General features: G+C 38.3%; 1 protein-coding gene across 2 annotated transcripts in view; it reads left to right on the top strand.

Annotated features, from left to right (window-relative positions):
* CPNE4 (copine 4) overlaps nucleotides 1–25898 on the top strand; it is a 228355-nt gene that overhangs the window by 178235 nt on the left and 24222 nt on the right. For both annotated transcript variants that reach the window (XM_059847547.1, XM_059847539.1), the window contains exons 9-11: nucleotides 4979–5065; nucleotides 5633–5692; nucleotides 11048–11181. In XM_059847547.1, the coding sequence (XP_059703530.1) occupies nucleotides 4979–5065; nucleotides 5633–5692; nucleotides 11048–11181 (281 nt within the window). The remainder of the gene's footprint in view (nucleotides 1–4978; nucleotides 5066–5632; nucleotides 5693–11047; nucleotides 11182–25898) is intronic.

The following is a 25898-nucleotide window of genomic DNA, read 5'->3' as shown; positions in this document are numbered from 1 at the left end:
GCATCCCTTGCATGAGCCACGGTTTAATGCTCAAATTGGTGGTGCTGGGTTAAAAGTCGTACACAATGAATTTAAGAGTCTTTTCCAATGTGTAATTGTGTGGTTTCTAGATCTTTTCTTAACACTTTCCACCATTCCAAACTTTATTATTTACTCTTTCACCATAATCTTGACAGAAATAAAAAAACCTCACAGTAAGAATAACCCCATCCTTATCTTTTTAAGTAAAATATTAATAGGTACTCTGAGTTTATATTGTCTTAAGATTTCTTCCAAAAATACATATAATATATGTTTTTAACATGTGTGTACAGTGGCAGCTTCTAAAGTGTTTTATTATTAATCTATCAAGCATATCTAAACAGGACAAGAAGAAGCTTGAGATTACATAAATGTAAATCCTATTAAAGCTTATCCTAGTTGAAAGGAGGAATCCTCTGCTAATGAGAAAAAAACCCACTTTTTTGGGTTTCTTTAATCAAGGCAATAAAGCCAGAGGGATTTGAGAGGAAAAAAAGTCAGAGAAATCACCTGGATCCCCATGCAGCACGGGAGTTATGTAAGGGAAAAATCTGTTCCTGTATTACATAAAAAATGGACACGTGTGCATTTGCACACACACAAAAGGAAAGAGGAGGAAGAAACCCTGCTGTACTTCTCATCTCCACTGACATTCCCACAGGTTCAGGGTGTTATTTGGGAGGGCTTTTCCATCTGGTAGCTCTTCAGATGACTCTGCATGGTGAGACCTTTAAGCTCTTGGTAATGGGCCAAGATTAGGGACACCTATGGACAATTCCAGTTTTACCAGGAGACAGCCCAGTTCACCCAGGACTGTCTGCAACATCAGCAGCTGCTCCTGGCCCCAGGCAGGGCAGCAGAGGGTGCAGCCACACCAGGCACCTGCCAAATCCCTGTGAGGAGGCAACCATTGGTACGGCCTCAGAAGCACAGGGGATGCTGGGGGCTTGGCTGGGGAAACGAGGAATGCTTTAATTTCCACTTCATTCCTTGGGGGCAAGTTTCCAGAGGAAACCTCTGATAGTGATTAAAGGTAGCTCTTCCCTCCTGGTGGATATATTTCTGAGACAGAAAGTAAATAAAAATAAAAGAAAAAAATAAAAGAAAATAAAAAACCACAAAACAATCTTGTCCTCTTGCCTGAAGGGATGGCAGGAATAAAGCAGCCTTCCATGTGGGAGGAGACTCAGTTCACACAAAAGTATTTGGTTTTTTGAGGCATCAGAAAGAGACAGTGCAGGATATAATGTGTCCTGCTATCGACTGGGGGTTTTGCCCCATCCATTAGACTGCAGTGCCTCCTTTGTCATTCACAAACTGTGCAATTCATTGCAGCAGCTGAACAGGAAGGAAGAAGAGAGAAACCAAAGTGCAGGGAAGGCAAGAAAACATTTTACTGCTAGCACAAGCTATGCCACAAGCATACAACAAGCAATGAAAGCTCTCTAGCCCATTCCTCACAGGCCTACCCAATGTCCTGGTGTGCTAGCACTGTCCCAGAGAAAGCATCTGCTGTCATTTGTCTTGGGGATCATGAAACTCTCCTGACACCTTCAGTCCTTTCTCTGAATAGCTTGTGCCACATACTCTCCAAATTTTGCTTCTACAATGGTTGCCTTCATTTAGCCAGCCCCACTTCCATTTGCTGGTGTGTGGCATAAGTGGTTGCATTGTTTGCTTTTCTCTCTCTTCTGAAGGTTTTGTGAGAGAAGGAGTAAGGGTGTTTGGAAAGACAGTTTCCTTCAGTGCAGAGTAACATCTCCCACTGAGGGGTCTGTGTCTCCTCATCACAGGCACAAGAGGATTGGGACCTTCCAAGTGTCAGCATTAGCTCACTGACGGTGAAGAATAGCTGAATGGAGTTTGCTCAGGAATTCTCCACACAGTGGTTTAAATTTAAGTCTATAAAAGAAACACCAGCACAGTTTAGTCTTGTAGCCCAACATTTGCAACATTACTTAAATTAACAGTAGGTAGTTTAAAACCAGGTTGCTTTCTGTTTTGGATTCTCTGTGTTGTTTGATAGGGAGAGAGCTTGCATAGCCCAGAGCTGTCAGGCATTTGGAGGGAAATGCTAAGTGACTTTCAGAATGACGAATCCAAACTTCACAATGTTTACCATTAGTGTCAGATTGCAGACTATTGCATTAGTTTCATCTCCACTGAAAAGTTAATTTAAGAGCAAAAATGGATCGATGAAAAACAATGTCAGATACCAAATCAATACTGGGAATGTAGGAACAGACTGGAAATTGAGGTTGGCCTCAACAGTGCAAGCAAAATATTTGAGAATTGTTTCTCGTTATTACTTACCTGCTTAGAGCTGTGTTCTGAACTCTGTTCTCATTACAAAAGCTGGATAAACAGTAAGACCTGTATAGGGAATTTCCTTCAAATGATGCTTGTTAGCATCATTTGAAGGAAATGTTTAGCTTCAACTGTGGGAATTGCCAAGGATCCAGAAATGGGTCTTGGTGGGTAAGTGAAGACTGAGCTTTGTGTAAAACAGTCTTACTGGCTTTTTTAAGCCTATGAACTGGGAAATGTCTTCTCTCTCCTCTCTTCTTCCCTTCCTTTCTTTATACTATCATCAATAGATTTAATAAGTGCAAAATTGTTCTTTCTTTTTGTTTTCCTACTTTCTGTAAATTTTCAGGTCTGTTCTATCCTTTCCTGCATTATCCACATAAACCAATAATGTTAGTGACTTGCACATAGAATATTTTAATGAGCTTTAGGTAGTTACTGAGATTATTATCCATACATCTCAAAATGCTTTGCAAAGTAGGTGAACATTCATAATTTCATTTTACAGTTAGCAAAGGGAACCTGAGATAGTCTTTTCTCTCTTAAAGTTATGTTCTATGCCACTTTGGTATTATTTGTTATAAATTTCTTCCATAAAAATACCATGGAAATTTCTTTTTTCAGGCTTAAGTAATTCTTTTCCTAAGAAGAGAAATTATTTGCATAGTATATGGCTTGATATAGGTCAGGCCTGGTTTAAATATGCACATTGAAAAAATATTCATTTTGGAGGAGGATGCTAGAATTAAGGATGTTCACCTTGGATGTTCAGGGGAAAGCTAATGCACCTCTCCAGTGTACTTCAGTGTCAAAGGGAGGAATGCAAATCCTGTCTCCTATTTTTTCTTTCTATTTGATATATTACAGTTTGTGAAATACAGACAGCATGATTTCTCGGTAGAAATGCTCTGAGTAAGGGTGCAGACAACTGTGTGTTAAACCTGACAGCAACCTATCAAGATTAGGCAGTGTTTTTGCCTTGCTTTCAGACCCAAATATGAGCTTATTGCACTCCAGTGTTGTGTTACAGAGCACTCTCTTTGCTGGGAGAAAAGGGATTTTATTTCTTGAGCCTGACTGCTTCTCTTGAGCAGAGAAAAAACGTTTACAGAGGATTCCCCCTGAACACGAGGGTCAGTATCTGCCCTTCTTCTCAGCTGGAAAACTTGTTTCAACAAGAGAAATAACTGAGCTGTAGGCTAGCTGGGAGAGCAAGCAGATGTGCTGCTTGCAGTTGGAACAGTTTTTTTGTCTTTTCCTATTCTTACTCTGTCACCTGTCTCCATTTCACAGTGATGAAGATACCTCTCCTCCCCTGTGCAGAAATGGTCTCATATTGCTCCAAAGCCATATGTTTTGCCTTCCTTTTTTTCGATGTTTGACAAAATCTCTGAGTCTGGAATACTTCAGAGACATCCAAAAAATTGCTGTTAGACAGTGGTTTGAAGCTTGATGAAATTTCTGGGGCTGAGCACAAAGTAAAAATAGTTTTTGGTGCTCTAACACTTTGTTAAAATATATCACGTATGTACATCGCTGTAGACAAAGAATTGTAACACTAAGGCAGGTTTTCATTGTAGGCAAAACACTGTTACGCTTAAGACATGTTTCATTTCAAAATGTCATAATAGAGGTTTTTAGATAATAGATCATTCTGCTTCCTTTTGGAATTGTATTTCTTTCTGTTACCCAGAATCACATGCTTTGTCTCCACACTTGAGAACAGCTCCCTGAAGGGAAATAGTCATGTCATTAACCACATTAACAGCATATTAGAGATAAAAATGTGTATATACAAATGCCAATAGGCACTTGCATGTACAAATGTACATTTCACTCCTGCAGTAACAAGCATGAATAACTCTGTAACATTAGAGGGGAGGGTCTAAAAGCTTGGCCTTATCACTCTGCCTGAAGAAGAATGATGCCAGAGGAAGGCATTTCAAGTGGAAATGATTAAGAACCTGAGACATGTTATAAGAATAACGAGATGTATTTCAGTAACAAGGTAAGGCACTTGTGCTGTAAAATTGATTATTTGTAAATAAAACTATGAAAAAAATCAAAAAGCTATTTTAATATATTCTTAGGGATAAATTTCAAATGTATCATTAGTTAGCTGCATCTTTGTGAACATTTTACTGGTTTGCTAAACTTTTTATTTTGCTATCAGACTTAAAGGAGAAAGTGAGATGATTGCTGACCAGAATTTTTATAATCATGAGTTTAACACAAAACCCAGTGTAACTGTGACAACAGTTTTGTAGTTAATACAATGCATCTGGTTACTCTCTCCAGTATTTTCATTTGTATTAAGTTCCTTCTTTTTTTTGTTTTCTCAAAAGATCCTCAATCTTACTTATGTAACACCTCAAACTACAAGACTGGAAGATGACAACAAATTAATCTGGATGTCTCCCTCAGTGCCATGTCCACATGTATATGTTCAAAGACTGATGTTTGCCCTGGGCCTTTTTCTATTAACTATTCTCTACATAGTTAACAGTTTTCTTTTTTTTTTTTCCTCTCTGTGCACCATTATCTGTTAATGATTTAGTCAACTGTGGAAATTGGGCAGTGCAGTTTTTGTTAATTATTCAATCTGTGCATAAAATTTTCCTGCAGAGAATGACTGCTATTTTTTTCACAGGTACAATGGGAATGCATTAACCCCAAGTACAAAGCAAAGAAGAAGAACTACAAGAACTCAGGCATTGTCATCCTTAACCAGTGCAAGGTAAATATATGTTTTGCTCTTTGACTGTTTCTTTACTAAGCTCTCAGTGATACAATTTAATGGTGCTTGAAACACTGTGGAACTGCCTGTAGAATAGCAAAGGGAACTATTCCCTACAAAAAGTAAAGGCAAGGACTCGAATCTCAGAAGCAAGTTGACTGTCCTCAACTCTCGTTTCATTCCTCTTGCCCTATCCCTGCCCTTGTACAACGGAAAAGACAATACTAAACTCTAACACCTAAATGCTCTCCAACTTTGCGTGTATCCCTTGTAATACTTCCATTATATCTACACCACTGCTCTTGTTTCTCCTAAACAAATAGCAAAATTTTCCCTGACTTCCCACTGAGATGTTGGTTCTTTTTTGCTTTCCTTTCTATAGGTTTAGAATTTACTTTTTTTTTCTGTTTATGGCTTTGTTTCTGTCTCAAACTGTATTTAATGATTCCTCCTTTACCTTATTTTCAGTTGGTCCCTATCCTCCTTCCAATTTAATTTTTTTCAGGCAGTTCTTCTATGTTTTATCAGTGCATAGCTAAGTTAAATGTCTTGCTTTCTTGTCTGCAGATACACAAGATGCATTCTTTCTTAGATTATATCATGGGAGGCTGCCAAATACAGTTTACAGTAAGTGTCTTACTTCTCTAACTTGTTTTGAAGAAAAGGAATCCCCTTAGATACCAATTCATTACTTTCAGAGAAATGATTCTTACATGCCATTCCTTGGTAAATTATTAAGTTCTTCTTGCAAAATGTATTGAGGGCCAGCCTTCTTTTCCAGAATAAGTTCTCTGCTAAAGCAAGTTGTTTCCCCTGAAATGGTGCCATACTGAAAGTCACACACAGAGAGATGCAGCCAGGGACTTTTCTCTGTCAGCCTGGGGTAAATACTGGTGTTTCATATCTCAGCCATAGCTACCAAGTAAGATGGCACTACAGGGGGACACAGCTCTAATTTAGAGTGTACTCAGAAGCTATTCAGTTCAAGGAACAGGGTGTACAAGGATTTGCAGGCCTCTTCATAAACAGAAATACAGTTTCTTGTATTTCCAGTTAATAAATTTAGAAACATTAAATGATGTGTGGGTTTGATCTTTTTTTGTATCATGTATCTAAAAATTAATATACTTAATATAATGTAATATGAATTAACTATAATGTAATAATGAATATATCAGTTTTTCCTGTAGCATAGAAATACAGATTGTGGCTCAGTTCCAGTCTGGTTTATGTGATTTCTAATTTATGCCAGTTAAAGGGCTAAAATCTAATGCACAAAGGTAATATTCTTCTTCTGGAGATCTTTTCTTTTCCTGTAGCATCCTGCCCTATTTATGCTCCCATATATAAAGTAGCAGAAACTGGATGCTACTGACATTTCACATTTTCCAGACAACCCTTCATTTTCCAAAAAGATTTGACAAAAAAGAAATTTTTTTTTTTATTGTACCAGAAAGTTCTAGCAGCAGCTATAGACAGTAGTGGATTGTCTTCTTGTATACAGATTAGCTTTTTGAAGTGTTAAACATGGACTTTGCCCATACTCATCACAAAGTCATTGGATAACACCCAGAACTGAGGACTCTGTTTTGGTTTTGAAGAAAATACCTTCTGCAGTGGACTAAGATCTTTATAATTGTCTTCTCTCATGTAAAGCATACTGTGTAATTACTTCTCTGCCTTACCTCTTCTTTTATCCCCACATACCAGCAATGCACATTTCTCCTTCACATTTTTCTGAAACTTCCCAGTCACTGGAAACCACTTTAACTTATCTTTTCTGACATTTCCTCCCTAAAATATGACTGGAAAAACTCAATTATCAAATGCATTCAAGGTCATTATCAGAAAGACATTAATGCCTTCATGTTACATTTGAAAGCCTTTTCTAATAAGGACATTTGGTTAGGCACGTGCAAAAACCAGTTAATATGCATTTCCCACAACTCCAGCTCAAGAACAGGAGCACTGCCACCATTAGAAAGTATCTAGGGATTTACATATTAAGTTACAGCTTTTCAAACTCTGATTCTTCATAACTGTTTCCCAGTGGGAGAGCAATTTCTTAACACAAGGAAGGGTTATGGCAATTTGCTTGTCTTTTATTTACTTGTCACAGGTTTCCTATTAGTAGGCTGTGACACACAAGTTTGAAAGTGATAGGGCAAATGGCTTAAAGTGGATAGTGGCTTCTACTGTGTTTTACTGTATTTCATTTTACTAAAATGAAACAAACAATTGGTTACAGAAAGCTTGAGTAAGCTCATCTTCAAGGATGGGCAGTGAGGACATAAAAGAAGTGGAAGAGTCATCATACTGTCAGCCACAGAGATCCCTGAATTACTGTTGCCCTTAATGGTAAATCCACAGTATTGTGTAAGCTCATCACTATCAATTTTCGACCTGCAGGGACCAGGGTAAGCCACTGTGACATCTCTGTACCTATGGCTGTCTGCATGCATAACCCAGTGGTTCTACCTCAGCATCATCACAAACTGGATCTCCACATATTTTCCTCCACTCTTCTTCCAGCAGTCCTCAGCACAGACTGGTTGTGAGATGTGTTGTTGTTTGGCAAAATGAATTCTCCAGTGGTCACTGAAACAAAAGGGTGCAGCCTGCTGGGGAGATATTCCATTCTCCCTTGCTTTCTGCATGCATCATGTAATCTCCTCTTCACATAGTCCTAATCTGATTAATTCAGACCACTGAAGCAGAGGAGGCCTATTCCTTGGACTTTCCCAGATTTCCATTTTTTCCCAACTGTAGTAGATTTGGGATTGTTTGAAACTCTCCTGGTACGTGTATTGTTCTTGTCACTGTCCCAATATTAATGGCATTTCTGTTGAGCTCGGGCTGTGTACAGGCAGTATGACACAATTGTGATTTGAAAGGGCCCTTGCTGAGGGAGGGAAACTGGGATGCTAGGCACACATTTGATAACAAAAAGCTGTAGTGTGATGTACCTGCTAATTTAAGGCACTAATGGAAGCCTTGGTAACATCATGCTGTGCATTCCCGGGACACTTTGTATCTTGATTGTAGAAACACGGTTTGTAGTTAGAAAGAACATCTCTGTACAATGAAAGTAAACTTTTCCTTCGCTTTACAACCAGTTATTAAGAAGCTTTCATCTACAGAGATCAATAGTGCTGATTCCAGCCCTCTATTTTTATGCCAGTTTTATTGCCAAACACTGTATCTCTTATCAGACAGTGAACCCTGCTGCAGAAGAAATGTTCAGAGCTTGGCAGCGCAAATGGGTCTGAAGTCAGAAGACATTTTCATCACTTCAGGAAATACAGCAGAAAGCATGTGTAACATGCATAAAAGAACTGTAATAGAAAGATTTATTGGACAGATATTTTCTCAGGCAGGTCACGGTGTTGGGCAACCTGATTTGCTGCTGACAGATCTAGCAGGAGGTCCCAGCTCTGTAGGACGTTTGGAGTGTAGTGAAAATCACCCTTTTACAAGTCTGAGGATAAAAAAAGAAGCTGGTACTGAGTGTAGGTATTGCTCTGTTATGCTCTTATTTAGCTGAGGGAAGATAACTGCTACACTTGAACTGATACATTTAAAGATACACTGATAAAATCAAATGCACACACGATAAGAAAGATTCCTAATTTACTGCCCAAAAGATAAGCTCAATTGTGATATTAACATAACTTTTGTCATATATTACCTTATTTTTACAAATCCTTATCCAATGTATTTGCACAAGACCTTGGTCCTGTTGGGTAATGCTAAAGGAGAAGAGCTCTGCATTGTTATTTTGGAATCGTGGCAATTTACAGCGGTCATCTCTTTTATAAGTCCTCCTTGTGGGAGTCAAACAGAGATTTGGATCAAATTCAAGAAGCATGCTGCTTCCAAGTACAAATATTCATAAATTCTTCATCATAGGAAATTAGGATATTTTTTTTACTTATCAGCAGACCTCTACTACAAGGACCATTTCCAAAAGGAAGCTTGTTCAGGGAAGTTGTTTTTTTTTTGCTTTCCCAAACACTAGCCACAGGCTTTTTTCCAAGCTTATGAAACCCACTCCTTATTCCTACTCCATATTCTTGATTTCATTTCCAAAGCAGTTAGCCATAAAGGGAGACTTATCTGTTTGAGGTGTCACTAAAGTCTTGTTAATGTGTTTTAGTATTTAGGATTGTCAGTAAAAACACCTACTTTAAACAATTTTACAGTAATCCTCTTTGTTTCCCTGTCATACAGTGGCACTTTTGTGCCTTCTGTCATCAAATTAAGGTTGAATTATTATCAGAGAAAATATACTTATTTTTAAGAAAACATGCATACCTTGAATAAGATTTTTTACAAAAAATTTCCCAAAACTAAGCTAGTTCATACAAGCATCCATGGATTTCTCTTGGGTTTCACAAACCACTAGTGTTGTTTTCTTCCTCAGTTAAATATGTGTAGTGTTCCTCAGTTATGTGCCCTCAAAAGTGAAGTCATGAGAGTCTCTCCATTGATTTATTCAAGTTAAATGCAGATACCATATTTGGAAAAAGATCTATGTGGAAAACAAACTCAGTGCTTCGGTGCCTGAGCAGTGAGTAGGAAGCAGAGTTGAAAGATTACTCTTACTTGCAAGCCAAAAAGCTCTTCTCTCTCCTGACTGGATGTGGAGAGGTGCCAGGGGTTCATGGCAAAAAAGGGATTTCCAAGCCTACTAGAGGTTAGTTTCTTCAGCTAAAAAACAGAGGTGAAAAATCAGAAGCAATGGAGGAAATCTGTGTTGGGTTGACCTAGTATATTTCCCTTTAAATTTTTAGCAACAAAAATAAGTTTCAGAAGGGCTGTGTAATTTTTTTAGAGGAAGCATGAAAATGTCATGTTTCATTTTCATTTTGAAGCTGCATAAAGTAGTGTTCCCTGTGCCAAGCAGAGGCTGCAGCTGGGGAAGCTGAACATTTGCAAAAGCAAGCTGTGCCTTCAGAGTTCTTTTTGCAGCCTTTATCAAGACCCTTTCTTACCTTTGAGCTACACTGTAAAACTGAAATCTGAACTTGCTGCATTTGTCTATTGAATATTCAGGTGTAATGGGTTTTTTAGAGAAATAGGTTATTGGACACATGAACATTTTATAAATGGCTTTGTTCCTTCTGTAAAACCCTTGGGATTCTTGTTGCTCCTTTTAGGAATTCCTATAAAGCAGCATCACGAATTCAGCAGAGGACTTTCTGATCCACAACAAAGGATGATGCATGTCAGAGCCTACCTTCAGTGAGACATATTAAGAGCATTTTAAAAGGGAGAAAATAATTTTAAGATGATTCATTAATGCTTGCTTTTGCATTGACTACTGCCCACAATCTTCTCTAAGGTTTTTCCAAAACAACAACAAAAAATCTTTGCAGGATTCAAGCCTTATTTTTTACCCTGCAGCTCACGTTTAAGCTTGCTATCAACTGTGAAATTGGGAGGGTTAATTTTTAATGCTTAGATGTTTTGAAGAGAAAAAATACCAGACAAGCAATATTTACTACTACGGCCACAGTAACAATTAAAATAGCTAAGAAATGTCCCTAATTGGAATTCTAATTTATGGTTTTAGTAGGACTTGTAACTCTCTACAGACATTTTTGTTGCAAAGCACTTATGTCCTGAATGTCACCTGAGCTGGAATAATTTAATTAAGTATGAGAACCTAGAGATAGTTAATTTGATTCATTTGTATTAGAACATAATTTTCCCCATAGAATAGCAATGCAGGTAATTTTTTACCAATTATGCTATTTTCGTTCTATTATCTCTTATTTTATAAACTGTCATCTGCTTCTGCATATATTTACATGTAGAATCCTAATTCCAATTTGATTTAGTGCGCTGTAAAATGACCTTTGCTGTGAGGCCACTGTCTCTTTGCTGCAGCAGATTATTTCTGGTAAAGATATATAGTTCCTGTAGGTGTGTTTATGCTCAGAAGAGCTCTGCAGCGCATTGACTTCTCTTCTTTTGCAGGTAGCTATAGATTTCACTGCGTCCAACGGCGACCCCAGGAACAGCTGCTCGCTGCACTACATCCACCCCTATCAGCCCAACGAGTACCTGAAAGCTTTGGTAGCTGTTGGGGAGATTTGCCAAGACTATGACAGGTAAATAACCACGTCTGCCTACAGAGTTGTCTTTAGAAAGTGTTTTCACAGTGTGAAATTAATGACTGCCTGCGGCTGGCTGCAGAGGCTCCATGTTTAGGCACTTATGGAGAATGACAGAAAGATTAGTCTACCTTAACCTGCTTTTGAGCGTGACTCTGGGTTTGGATTAGTTTCACGATAAAGAAAGTCACAGTTCTTGGCTGTTTGGCTGATTTGTGTGTTAAGTTTCAGGTTTGTATTCGCATGTTAAAATTACATGTTAAGGTGGATTGTTCATGTGTTCAAGATTACCAGCTTGGAGCCAGTTTTGCAGATGCTGGCAGCATCCTTTCTGATACACTTGGGAGTCTGTGCCCTATTCTACTGAAAAGTGTTCCTGAGACATTGGCTTTGAAACTGAATTTGTAGTTGCCTAGACTGCTTATTGATGATATCTATTTTTAGAAGTAAACCCGTGGTCTTTTTTCAGTGTTCTCCTGGCCTACTGAACACTGCACCCTCTTCTAAAATAAATGTTGAAAGGTAGTGTGTGTACACAACATGCCTTTAAATAAACAAACAAATGCAAGTAATTGGACCAAATATGCTTTGATTACATTACATAATTCTGTTGCTTTCAAATAGGCTGCCTGCTTCTATCAAATTAATTGCCCATTATTAATTGAATTACCAAGTGCATTTCCTTTAAAAGTTCTTTCTCTGGTGGTGAGACACAGTACCTTACACAGCTGCTCTTTCTAACATTTGCACATTTGATATATATCCACCCACCACTTTGCCATATGTAAATACCAGATCTCAAGAAAACAATGGTATTTGCAGTCAAATTTGAGTTAAACTTTCTGTATAAATTGTGGAGTGACTTCAGACTATGATTTGCATGTTACTTGTTGCATATACCAACTAGCCTGCTCAGAGGCACTTCCATTTGCATGGTAATGAAATGTCTTCTCAAAGAATTACAAAAATACTACTCTCATATGAGTTCTGTAAGAATTTGATGGTCAGATTTAGTCAATGAGTCTGAGAAAATTAATATTTTATTTTAAGTGAGCTGAGAATTCCCCAATGATTATGCAGTAATTTAATAATTACTAGCAATAATTCAGAACATTGATAAACTTCGAAAAATAGAGAAAGGCGTAAAATGGGCTGATTTATTCACATAGAATTCTTGATTTTATCACTTAAGTTGTGGGGTTTTTTTAGAAAATTAAATAGTTAAGTGGCACAGTCCCTTCTATACAGAAATATTAACTCCATATCAGGATTTTTGTCTCAATAAGTATATTTCAATCGGTACCAAAAAAACAGGCAGTTATTTTTTAAATGAAATCATCAGCATCATTCCGTTCTATTGTGCTGCAGAAAATGCCTACTGATGCTAATCAGCACATCTGAGGGTCTATGAGTTATGCTCTAGGGCTGAACAAAAGCCAGTTGTTTTCCCATGTAGATGTCACCTTTTGGGCACAAGTTTGATCTGCACATGTTCTCAGGCTGTGGCACTATGAATTTATTCCCATGGACAAGTTGATTCAACATGGTCAGTGCTTTCTGATCAAAATCTTAAGTGAGGACCTTTTCTTTATACTTGAACGTTTTGAATCCAGTAAATTGGAAAAGAGAATTTAAAATTTTTCAAAAGAAGGAAAGAAATTAGGAGGAGCAAGTCTTCATGCAACATGATCTACAGGTTCTGTATCGACCTTTTTTTTTGTTAAGTTGCCGCCTTTGTATATCTGAGCAAATATAATCTACAAAGGAAATCTTCTGTATATGCAGTTAAAAAAATGCAAATTCAGTAAAAATCTGAAATGTGGCACAGAGCCGTAACTGCTCCAGTGAGTCCAGTTGTGCTTCAGATAATGGAGCAGGACATCTGTTTTCATATTAAGACAAGCCAGAGGTAAAAAGAAACAGACTTGCTAAACCTAAGGGCTGTTTAGAGCCAGAGTGTCATCATTTGCTTGGGGGCATGTATTTACTAAGATTAAAATATAAGATCACACAATAGTAGTGCTCTTATGTGAAGTTTTATAGTTTGTACCCATCAATTATCTCCAATAGGCAGAACTGGCTGATTTCAGTCCAAACCAAGAAAAATAGAGTGATTTTACCTTGGTCTCAGGATTAATGTATTTGCATCAAATGAAAGAATAGATGAGTAAAGTAAAATCTGGTTTTTGCAATACTTTTTGTATTCCAATAGCAGAGTTGTAGAATTCTAAGTACTTTTGCTACTTGTATAAGCAGACTGGTTTTTTTAGTTGTAAAAATAAAAACCCAGATGGTTATTAATTAAAATACTTTCTTCATTAGAAACATTGAAATTTATTTGTATGTTGGGAGGAATTGGATTGGCAAGTAATGTATAGAGAGGCTACACCCAAAATGCAAATTTTTCTTTTATAAACTCTAGCTAGTTCGATCAGTCAAGCCAAATCTTCTCATGATCTCGGTTTCTGTACATATCAGCCTAACATAATGCACCTCTAAGCAATTAATGCTCCAAATTAAGTGTTGCCTCACATCTCTAGGTACAGTGGAATAAAACCTGCTCATCCAAGAGCACTTTTATCCATCCATATGGTTCAGAGATTCCTGAAGCAGTTAAATGAGTAGCACCGTTTTGCATAGTTAAGCGTGAAAGAATAGAATTCATTCTTTTATCAGCAATATTCAGAGAATGAGAGAGACACTGATTATTGTCCTGATTGTAGAATTGCTGCAGTCCTGTAGGAATAGGCCAATCTGATCATGATAAGGGAAATGGAAGAGCTATTCACCTGCACAAAATACTTGATACTTTATCTATATGGTAGCATTGTTTCAGGCTACAACAACATTTTTCATAAGAGTGAAGATAGAGTGTGCAGGTGATATAACCAGTGGCTAAGCAACAGCAGCAGTGGATCATAAAGGAAGGAGAAATATTCATTAGTTTTAAGGAATTAGGTTCTAAAATGCAGTTAGACATACTGGAAAGGGGGAAAACACATTAAAAACTTGAAAATAAGCAGACAGCTTCATGGAGAAGAATTTATTTTAAGATAAATGACTCATGAATATTTAAAAACAACCTCGTGAAGTAATAAGTGAGAAATACGTATTTCTGTTTAAATATTTTCAGAAGCTTTCTTTTATATTAAAAGTTACATCACTGGTATGATTTTATCTTGAAATTTTGCAAGTCCAGTCCACCTTTTTTATCATAGCAAAACAATGGAAAATGATACAAAATCATTGGGCACTGAAGTGCTTAATATTAAAAGATCTGCTTCTGTATCATTTAATGTTTATTGTTTCACCTCAGTAATTCCTGTATTGAGTTCTCTGTATCAGAAGTCAAATTAAATGTTTTCTGGTGACCAGCAATACCAGCCTAGCCAGGATCCTGAAAAATCAGTTGCTCACTACTGTATATATGTATATTCCCTCTACATGATTTGCACAATGAGTTAGCAGGTTTACTTAAGGCAGATGGGATTAAACCCAACTCTCTGTGCTGGCTTAGGGCTTCTAACCTTCAACAACTCTGCTTGAGCAATGGTTTTGGCCACCCATTTGTTTTGGAGCCTGGTGGAGACCCCCTGAAGAGAATGCTGTTTTCAAAGGGTGGGTGGCAGCTGTCTTTGCTGGTTGAACACCCAGATATGAGGAAAGGCGAACGAATTCAACAATTGAAATAAAGTATCTGTGACTAAAATCTTATAAAAGCCATGAAGCTCTCTTAAGTTATATAATAATTTTGAATAAGTCTTGTTCTGCATGGCAGCTTTTCCCCAAAGTTTTCAATTTGTATGATAAAACTGCATCCTGCTTGGCATGGAACAGCAACGCCTATTTGGAAGCCAGAGAAGCCTATGGCTAAACTGAGCAATCAGGGAACATTTGCTTTCCCCTTTTGCCCCAGCATAACGTCTGGCCATGTCCTGACTGCAAGTCAGGACCTGAACTACCTCTTTGTAAATAAAACTAGAGATCTAGTTGTGTGTATATTAATATATGGGTATGCATATAACACAGAGCTATTAAATATACTTATGCATGTACAATATTCTGTGTTAATACAGAGCCATTCAGTTAAAGAAAAAGGTTTTTTGTGCTGTTTACATCTTCCCTCTGTGCAGAGCAAAGCCATAAGCCACAATAACAACAGTGCTCACAGTTTATTAAAATGGCTGGTGCTTTGATCTTAATGATTTGTTTTACTGGTGCTGGAATACAAGCAAGTAGCCATGAGTGTAGCTCATCTTTCATTCTGCAGTGATTGCTGTTTCTATCAAAGGAAAAATGGGCTGGAATGGGACTGTAAATAGCTTGTTTGCAAGGATAAATATTTTCCTTGTACACAACGCTAAAGGCTGAAATACTTCCTAAATGATTTTACATTATTGCAGGTTTTAATGATGTTATTGTGGGTGAAGCCCATGGCAGGTCTTGCAAATCTGCTCCTCACTTTGATATCTGATTTCTGCAGTTAGTAGTTTTTCTTTTGCTTGTGCTTATTAAGAATCTCATCAAATTACATTAAATTTTATCTTTGCATTAAAACTTCTGTTCTGAATCAGCAAGACACTCAAGCTTATTATCTAATCCCATTGAATTCATTCAAGCAAATCCTGAGGTATTATGCAAAGTATAGATGGCACTAAAATGGAATTAAGAGTTTTATGAATTTGAACTTTATTATTAATTGTTTGCCCCCCACACAAATGCCCACTGCCTCCCATTTACCTGGCTGATATTTTTGATTTTTTTTCCTACACCTAGTCTTATGTTTGTGCATACATTCAGATTCTTCATTGGATTAATAAAAATCATTCACAAACAAGTAGGAGAATCAGTTTTTGTGTGGTCAAATCAATACTCATTCATTGAAAAAGACAAGATTAGATGTACTTTATCAAATGCTTTTACTGCATTATCAAATGCAAAAGCATTCACTGCACTGGATATTTGTGGAACTTCCCATTCTTGATGGTCCATCCCCATTCTTATCTAGGCACTCAAAGCATGATTCCATGTATTCGACCACACAGTTTTGTAAAATACTGTCAAGTTTATCTTCTTTTTATTCAAAATCTATTTCAGAATAGTCTTTAATTCTTAATTATTTTAAATCTCTCTGCTAATTCATTCACTCTTAAAGATACTGCAGATTTTTCTTCAGTTTGAAGATCCCTTGAAACACGTGGAAGATAAACTCTGTTTCCTGACACTAATGTTTTCTTTTCATTCAGGCAAATAGTCTCCTTAACTCTCAATCCTCAAGTAACTCCTTGAAAGTGACATTCACACTGAGATCATATGTTAACAAATAAACTGCTGGTGTAAAACATACCTGACTAGCACCCTCCCCAAAGACCACTAATGAGCAAAGAGTACATTATTCTTGCAAAGGGCAGGAATTATTTATGTGTAGATCTCTACAAAATACTTAAAGAATGAAAATTTACAAGCCAGGCCACATTCCACAAAAGACATGAAACTCCTGAAGTCAGTCTGAGTTGGATCATTACCTTCTGCAAACAATGAATTGCAGCAGATGCTGATTAAATGCAAAAATTGTTCTTTATGGTTTCTTTTTCATAGTTTAGGCCTGAGCAAGGATGTTCACTATGATTGAAAACTGTATGTAAGCCCTTCCTTCTCTGTAAACTACACTTCAAATTTTAGAAGGAAAAAAAAAAAGAAAGGAGAAAATAAAAGGACCAGGGTTCCCAGCCCAGTATGATGCTTTTGGTGTAGATCTAAGTGAAAAAAACACAAGCCTGAGGAGTTCCAACTGTCCCAGAAATATTTTTCCTGAGGTACCAGCAGAGGGCAGTTAGGGAAGAGAAAGAGAACAAGGGATTTGTAACACAGTACATGTTATGGAAATCATATGTAAATCTAAGTGCAATTAGTCCCAAATACAAATATCATTCCATACTTAAATACTGTGGTTACAATTAAGGCTTTAAGTGGAGAGAGATCCCAGAGTTTACGCCTTTCTTTAGTAATCAGAAGCTTATCCCCCTTATTAAGACTCACTTAACAGGTCACTTCATCCTGAAGCTGTCTGGGTTTGTGGATGAAGACTCAGAAAGCTGCCTCAACTGGAAGGATCTGTCTTAAATAACTTGAGGTAATTTTGCCAGACACAAAGAGAAGAACAGCAACTTGCTTTGATTGTGATAGTAGTACAAGAGTGGTTCATTAAAACTGAGGCAAAAGAATGATGCCTAGAATTACTGGCACTATATCTGACATTAAATATTTCATGAACCTCCTACATAGAGCTGTAGATGTTAAAATTTTATCTACTCATGCAGATCAATAAATAAAAATATGCTTAATTATTAAGCATCTCTCTTTATCACTTTAATTACAGAAACAACATTTCTCTAGGCTGTTTAGCAAAAAACCTGATTAGCATATCTAAACAAGTTTAAAAATCTTCAGGGAAAAGATATGAGTCTTTTTATTTAGTGCTTTAATAGGACCAAATTTGCATAGACATACAACAAAAGAAGAATTGAGAAACAGTAACCTATACAGAAAAACTTGTCATTTATTTTTGTCAACAAGCTCAGGTAAACATATCCTGAAGTGTTTGGATAACCCAGGTCTAGAACTGCGCTGGCAAAAAGGAATCACTGATAGTTTCCATTTTCAAACTGCAGTGAAAATCCTTGGATTTAAGAGCTGAGGACCCAGACTGGCACAATTACATAATGAATGCAAACATATATTCAGTATTTGACCTTGCGGAACCTGTCCTTTGTAGACTTCTGCCACATAAGGGTTCCCACATCACCAAGGAGTTTCCACAATCACTACTTTTATCCCAAGAATCAGTACAGGAGAATTAGTCTCATACACCAACTATTTAGGAAGAGGACTTCATAATGGCTTCTTTTGCAGATGTGCATACATGCAGATGGGTGGGGGTGTGTGCATGTATTTAAACACACCTCCACAAATTTATACACATCCATGCAGGCCCTCATCTGGGCAGATCCTGACAATTCTTGCAGCTCTGCCTTTCCCATTGCCAAGTGTTCTTCTTTGTGCCTTTTCTTCCAGGAACTCAGTCCCTATGCCAGTGCACCAGTCACAAGCAGTCCCTTCAAAGTTTCTTTTGTTACGAAACTGCTTAGCTGCAGCTTCCTCCAAATGCTTTTCAGACTCCTGCTGCATTCTGTCAGCTGGTAGAGACCTGAAAATCTGAACTTTCTACATGGCTTTTCTGTGCAGGCTGTACTATTTCTCAGCTCAGCTTGAAATCTCCTGTGAAGAGCATTGGTCAGTGCAGTACTTGACACTTTTCTGCAGTTGTGCAAACTGGTACTGTAGGGATTTCTCTGTCAGAAGTCCTTTCTGAAGAAAACTACATGACATGTAAAGCCTTGCAAACATTGCATTCCACCTACTGCTGTAGAAGCTAGACATCTGTGTAAACAATAAGTAAATATGCATGAGTAAAGGAGCAATTCTGTTGTCATTTTCACTGATGCCATTTGATATCGATTTAGTTCACCTTTAGTCAATGCAATCCTTTCCACAATTTCGAAAGCATGACTTCCCTCCTTGCATTGTTAAGGAGGTAACTAGTTTAGTAATCCACTCCATTATAGTAGGGTAGAGCTGAGAATTATTCACATTTGGAAACCCATCTGTGGGGTAAATGAACACACTCAACAACGCCTGAGTTGACCTTAAAAATTTTATGTGTCCAATTAATCTCAGTTAAAGCTAGACAATTCTTGTGAATTAGGTTGCATTTATTGTCTTAATATCACCTCGAAATTATTGTGAAATTGACCTTGGTCAGAGATTCCAAATCATCAGATGAACAGAAGATAGTAGCCCATTTCCTCCTGCATATTCCGTGATGCCTTGCTGAATGTGTGTAGTCATCAGTACACTTCAGTTATGGTATTGCTGTAACTTATTTTCTTCGTGTTCTTCATTTTGACTTAATATCATTACAGTTTGGGTAAAATTACATCAAGAGCTCATTTGATCACATTAAGTTGCTGTATCATCTCTATAAAGGTTTTATCCTGCTCATCCTAGAAAGTTCATTTGTAACTTGAGAGCATTTGATGAGAAATTCCTCTCCCAACAGCTCTCTGTATATACATATACATATATATATATATATATATATATATATATATATATATATATATATATGCGCGCCATTGCTGTCCTGGGATCCCCTCTTCCCAGCACACCCCTTATGGACAGATATTTTCTGATATAAAATAGTTGCAGAGCAAGATCTCTTACCAACCCTTTTCAATGTAATTTGTAAGAAAGGACAGAATTATGTACATATATGATGGCAAAGCTTTTGTTCTTGTGGTTGCCTAGTGCAGTACGCACTGTAAGCCACACTTGTGGTTCAGGAGGACAGGGGCCCCTCACTGCTCAGCCTGGGGCTCTTCATAACCTGATGGAATTCAGCCTCCTGCCTGCAGTGTCGCCTTCAAGACCTGTTGGATTTTAAACTCCTGGGATCACAGTTTGTGTGAGAATTACCTTTTCAGTGATGGTACAGTTTTCTATACATAATCCCACAGATAAGCCAAATCACTCTATATAGAGTTAGGGTTTTGGAAGGTTTAGAGACATATGCCAATCCCTTAAAATACAAGACTGTCTGAAAACTGGCTGGTTTGAGAAATTAAAGACAACTCGTTGTAGCCTCTTGCAGCATCTCCTTTCCTAGTTTATTTCCAGTTGTAGAGTCTCATTTCTTTTTCAAGATGCATTTTACTGAATTGGGTCATTCATGTAGGTATAAATCAGGTCATTGCAATTTATTTGTTACCTTGCAGGGAAGCTTGACATTTTGTCTCACCTTCCTGAGTATGTTATTTTATTAGGCTACCCTTCTAGCAAGTGATAGATCTCGCTGCCATTTCCTTTTGCTTAACTTACTCCTCCCTAGAGCTCTAATGACTTTTTTTTTTCTGTGTGTATTCCCCAACCTAGGAATTTCTGAGTTTACTTGATATTTTTACCCTGCAAGCTTCTTTTGCGATTCTTTTAATGTTAAGAAGGGGAAGTTTAAATCCATTGTACCTGGATTTGGCTTTGTTAGTTATTTCATGAGTTGATGCCTTTTGGTGGTTAGCTTCAGGGAATTTGTATTCCCCTGCTTCATTAACTATTTCTCCCTCAGGTGAGACAGGCATTGCTTCGTATTTTTGAAACACAATTACATGACAGCATCTATTTCTCAGTATTCAGCAGATTCCAGCTCCCCTAATGTGCCTGAGAGCTGTAATTAAGGACAGTGAGTGAATTTTAATGTCAGGATTTTGCACCCAATGACGTAACATCTCTGTGGCAGCCCAGACAATGATGTACTGTTGCAGTGATTTACCACTGATTTGCATGCTCCCAGACCTCTTTTGTGACCAAGATGTATGATAATCATCCTTGCTACTCCACTGGAAATCACTGTGCATTATGGACTGAATGCCAAGCTGTGTTAGGCACAGAGCAAGCTTGATGCAACACGCAGTAACCTGGCCAAAACCAGGGATGTGGTTGCATCAAACCAGACGAGCAACTCCTTAGGGAAGAATCCAGGTCAGTGGGTGAAAACACTGCAACTGCTGAACTCCTGTGGTCTTTCTGATTCTGACTGGGGCAGGCTGAGCGCTGGACCACAACCTGGATCTGCATCCTGGAGGAGCACAGGTGGCTGTGCAAGACTACAAGTGGTGAAATGGATTGGCTCTGGTCCCTTCAACTGAAATGGTTTTATTTAGCCCTATTTGATCATAGAATCATGGGATGGCTTGGGTTGCAAGGGATGATCCTTAAGGATCATCTCATTCCAACCCCCATGCCAGATCATGTCCTTTATTTGCCCACCTCTGCTTGCAAAGCAGGAGCTGAAAATGTTTGAATATTTCAAATGATTTCTGTATTCTGTATTCTTTGGAACTGCTGTTAATCCCTGTAAGCTGTAATGATTCAGAATTTACTGGCATCAAGCCCTTGTCAGATAAGTACTAAATAATATACTCAGAAACATGATTCATTCATATGCTTTAGAAAAGAAACAATTCAGCTTGCAGTCTTCCAGTTCACTCCCTGAACATGAAAGATTACAATTTTAATTGAGTTTAGAGATAGCTCTATTTTGTTTGTGGTGTTTGCTGTTTTCTCTTCTATCTTTTCCTTTACCTTTTCTGGGCTGTTCTCCCCCTTCCTCTTTCTGTGCCCTTTTCCCCTCCTTCCTTCTCTCCTCACATTCACACATTTTTCAATTACATGTGTTACACACCTCCCTTTTTAATTTTGTCAATTTGAAATTTCTTACTAACAGAGGAAAATGATCTGATTTCATAATGAAAAAAGTATGTCAAGCAGAGAAGATCCACAGTTTATTCTTTTAAGACTGGAATTGAAAATTAAAGGCATAATAATTGATTTTGCTGCCTCCAGTACTTTTAAAATATCTCCCTGGTAGTTCTGATCTGACCTAAGATCAAAATTACAATTGACAGCTTAATATCAAGGGATTCAGGTCTGGTATTCTCCTTGCAAGCTGTAAATTTCAGATTCTCAGGTATTTGCAACTAAAAGTGAGCTCTTAGTGTTTCTCTCTCCTCACTCCATGTTTTTTCCTTCCCTCCATTCACTGCATCATTAGTACTGTTTTGTGCTACTGTGTTGTTCTAGCATAGAGTGAGCAGGTTTTCATGCTGATGGTCTCCAAGGTCGGTTAAGTAGCATCCATACCAATGCTGCATTGAATTCAGGGGAATAAGCTTAAGGACAGCTGTAGCTACATACCAAGGGGCTTCAATGGGATCCAATAAAATTAGTCCTGAACAAGTTGTGCAAGTGGCTAGCTAGGAGTTAATCTTTCAGAATTAATAAATTCAGAATTAATGTAGAATGGCTTAGGCCTCTTTTCTCCATACAATTAAAAACCCAGATTCCAAATTTCGATCTTTGAAAGCAACTGATTTTCAGAGAGCATAGTCCTGGCAACCTTTTTGAATCCAGGTATTGCTGCACTGCTGAATATCTCAAGTATCGTCTGCCCCTGAGGCTTCTGAGGAGGTTCAAAATGTCTTTAATGTCTGACTAATTAATTTTACCTAGTAGAAGGTTTTTCTCCATCTCATTAATAGGAATAGCAAATCTTTTTCAGAAAAAAAGTAATATCCTGGTTTCAATGATACTCCATGTCAGAAGGCACCAGTGGTTAATGAGACAGGATTTTGAAATGTTCTTTATTTTGTCTCTTTATAATAAGCATATTTCTTTCCTTCCTGCAGCACTAGGCTTCCTAGTGAAATAGAAAATAGGATCATTATCTGTATCACTTTTACTGATTTACAAAACCATATAACCTCTATTCATCTCTTTTCCTGTAGGTGCAGCACAGCTCACTGAAATCTCTCTTCTCTCTGCCCCCATTAGTGTTTTGATTTGTCATTGCTCTTGCTCTGCTTCCAGTAGATAGCTTGAAGGATGGCTGTTTAAAACTGAGCAATGTCCCAAAAGGACAATATGGGATATTTTCAGATATTATTTTCTGCTATTGTGTTATGCTATAGTTGAGGTTACTGACTAAACTTTTTTCTAGCTGGTTGTATTTCTGTTCAGAAGACTGCAGCCTTGGAGCCCTGACAATTAATTTCTGTATGCATTTATTTACATTGATCAATATGAACACTGAATCTGAACCCTCTCCCTGATTTTTCTTTCAGGCTGACTGGAAGACTGCAAGCTGAATTGTTTCTTTTCTAGAGCATATGAATGAATCATGTTTCTGAGTATATTATTTAGCACTTATCTGACAAGGGCTTGCTGCCAGTAAATTCTGAATCATAACAGCTTACAGGGATTAACAGCAGTTCCAAAGAAAATACAGAAATCGTTTGAAATATTCAAACAATTTAAGCAATGCCATAGATCTGCTCAGTCTTGGGTACCTTTCAGTAATATATGCATGTTTGACTGAAAAAGTATCAGAAGTCATATACATCTATGCTTGCATGACTGCTCATGGTCCTTAAATAACTGGGTATAAAATTCAGAATCTGATACTTTTGCTTTTTTGATCTTCATGTCAAGTACTTCAGCTTTTTGAAAGTTATGCCACATTTAAATTTTCAAGGGAACCTATGTAAAACAAAGAAAATACAAAAGGTGAAGTAGACATGACGGAATAATTTTGTGAAGATTCTGCCAAGTCACAGTCCTCTTTTTCTTACTTGATTCTGTAAGTTTCAGGTTCCATAGAGCCAGCTTTTTTTTCCAGTTGCATGTTTCTCTCCTGTCCTTTCCCTTTATCAATCTGCCCTCAGCAGGGCGGTGCAGGCAGTTTCCTTTTGTGTGCCAAGGGCACCCTGGCCACCTTTAAACAAAACAAGTCAAAGGTCCTGAGGTTGCCTGAGGCCAAGGACATGACACTGCCCATGTCCTTGTGTGTCAGCTTTCTTCCTCCCATCACAGACTGGTGATGCCCAAACTGCATTTGGGAGCAGTGTCAGGCACAGCTGGACCTGATGCCCTGTGAAGGCTGACCTAGAACAGAGGCTAGACAGAGTTAAAGAATAAAGTAAGGATTTATTAAAAGGCCTCAATGGATACAGCTTGAGCAGTACAAGAGCCCAGCCAGGGCTACACCCAAGATGAACCCAAAATGGTCACAAAAAGGGATGATCAGTCACAAGGCCTCTCACTTTTATAAGTTCTGGTCCATTAGCAAATTGGAGTTAATTGTCCAAAAATAGCTTTAGATTATGAAGTCCCATCCTTCTTGTTTTTCTCTCTTCATTCCACCGCTGTTTGTGCTCTTGGGCCTGAAACTCAGATCAGTTGTCCTTGCTCCCCAGCAAGAGAAGGAATTGTTTTTTCCACCCACTCTGCAAAGAGAACTTACCATCCCAATATGAAGCTCAGAACTGCACACCAAAGCAGCACGGAGTCTGAAAAATGCAAAAGCCAAAACCCGGAGGTTTGGTCTGAGGTATGAGACCCAGCATTGTCCCTGGGAAGTTTCTGGGGGTGCTGGTTGGCAGGAGCCAGTGCTGCACCAGGGAGGGTGCTCACAGATCATGTCTGTCACATGGCTGTGTCCCATTGCTTCAGCCAGGGTCACAGGCCTATATCTTCCTATAAGTGACACCCAAATGTCTGAGCAAGCACTGTGAAGAAAAAGAAAACTGGTTCTCACTTTTCTTCTTTTGAGTGAGTTTAAATTACAAAGAAAAGTCATTAGAGCAGATCCCTTTCCTACTGAAATGCCAGGCTAGGAAACAGGGCTGGAGTCTCTGATGCATGTGATTCACCCCTGAGGCAGGAGAAAACCTTCTTTTCATTTTCTGCTGTAGTTTAAGACCCTGAATGGCCTAATCCTTGACATAGCTTCCAGAAGCTGGGAAGCTGCTCTGCTTTCTTGTGCATGCTGCCCTGATAGCCCTGGGTCTTTTAGAGCAGCTCTGTCCCACCATAAAAGGATTATCCTGGAAGTGAGAGAGTTCTTGTCTGCCCTTCTGGGTCACTTTTTCCCTGCTGTGTCTCAGTAGTGCAGGATGAGCAGAATGAGAGCAGCAGGCTTAGCTGTTGGATTTGTTTCTCATATGATCAAGTGAAGGGTGGATGGGAAGACTAGAGGAGGTTATATTGTAAAACACCACTGAGCCATTAAACTGCTCATTTTCTAAAGAGTAAAGAGAGCTAAACACCTTGTTTTGTGTAATAGAAGGGGAGTGCATTTAAATACATACATTTAAATCTTATTTTTATTCTGAAAGCTATCAGACTAAATTTTTGAGGTGTGGCCAGGGGGTGACATGATGATCTTTTTTATGCAAGGGATGTCATAAGTGTCCAAAGTTTCCCTTCTTACCTTAAAAATCAAGCTCCAATAGCACGTGAGACTTAACTTCTTGGTCCCAGCAGCTTGAATCAGATTACCTGAGGTATCTGACCTGAATTCTGGTGAGCTACCTAATGAGAGTGTGGAGCTATTCTGGCTGAGACAACAGAAAGTACTAAGCACAGAAGACCCCAGGACACTCTAAAAAGCAGCCATATGGAGCCCCATCCTGAGGGGCTACATGATCCTGTTTCACTCTTTCACATTGTAATGGCTCCACTTACTCAAAAAGGAGATGTGGGAGGTTCAAACATAAAGACAAGTGTCCTGACTGTGGAGGTAAGGTATTCTGGGTGCAGAATAACAGTGGGGGCTGTGCCACTGTGTGACTGGGAATGTGGGAGTCTCGCCACCAGAAGGAGAATCCAGGCTGCTGGAGGAATGACTTATTGCTGTGGAACAGAAGATGGAACTGTAGGTACAAGAGTGCCTACACTTGTTTACACTCCAGAAACACTGCAGCAGAATTCAGGCACTGGATGGGTTCAGGCATCTCACAGTTGTATAACTGCTGCCAAAGTTGAACTTAGACACTTATGTTCTACCTAAGTAAAATTCTAAGTAAAATTCTTTTTTAGTCCTTGTTTGTTCTTGCCCCAAATCAATTAACTGCAGCTCCACAGAGTTTGATTTTCTAATCCAGCCATGCTTAATCATTGATGTAAAACAAGATTTTTTTCCCCCCTCTCAGTTTCTTTTCTAATGGTTTCTTATTTCTTGCCCTCAAAGTGTGTGCCTGAATTCCCTGCATCCATTTGTAAGGGCTTTCCCTCTTCCAGGAGTGTTTAATCAAAGAGAATGC

The sequence above is a fragment of the Haemorhous mexicanus genome, chromosome 1 (genome assembly GCF_027477595.1).
Source record: "Haemorhous mexicanus isolate bHaeMex1 chromosome 1, bHaeMex1.pri, whole genome shotgun sequence".
NCBI lineage: Eukaryota > Metazoa > Chordata > Aves > Passeriformes > Fringillidae > Haemorhous > Haemorhous mexicanus.
Note: the sequence above shows the minus strand (reverse complement) of the source record. Positions and strands in the feature narration are given on the sequence as shown.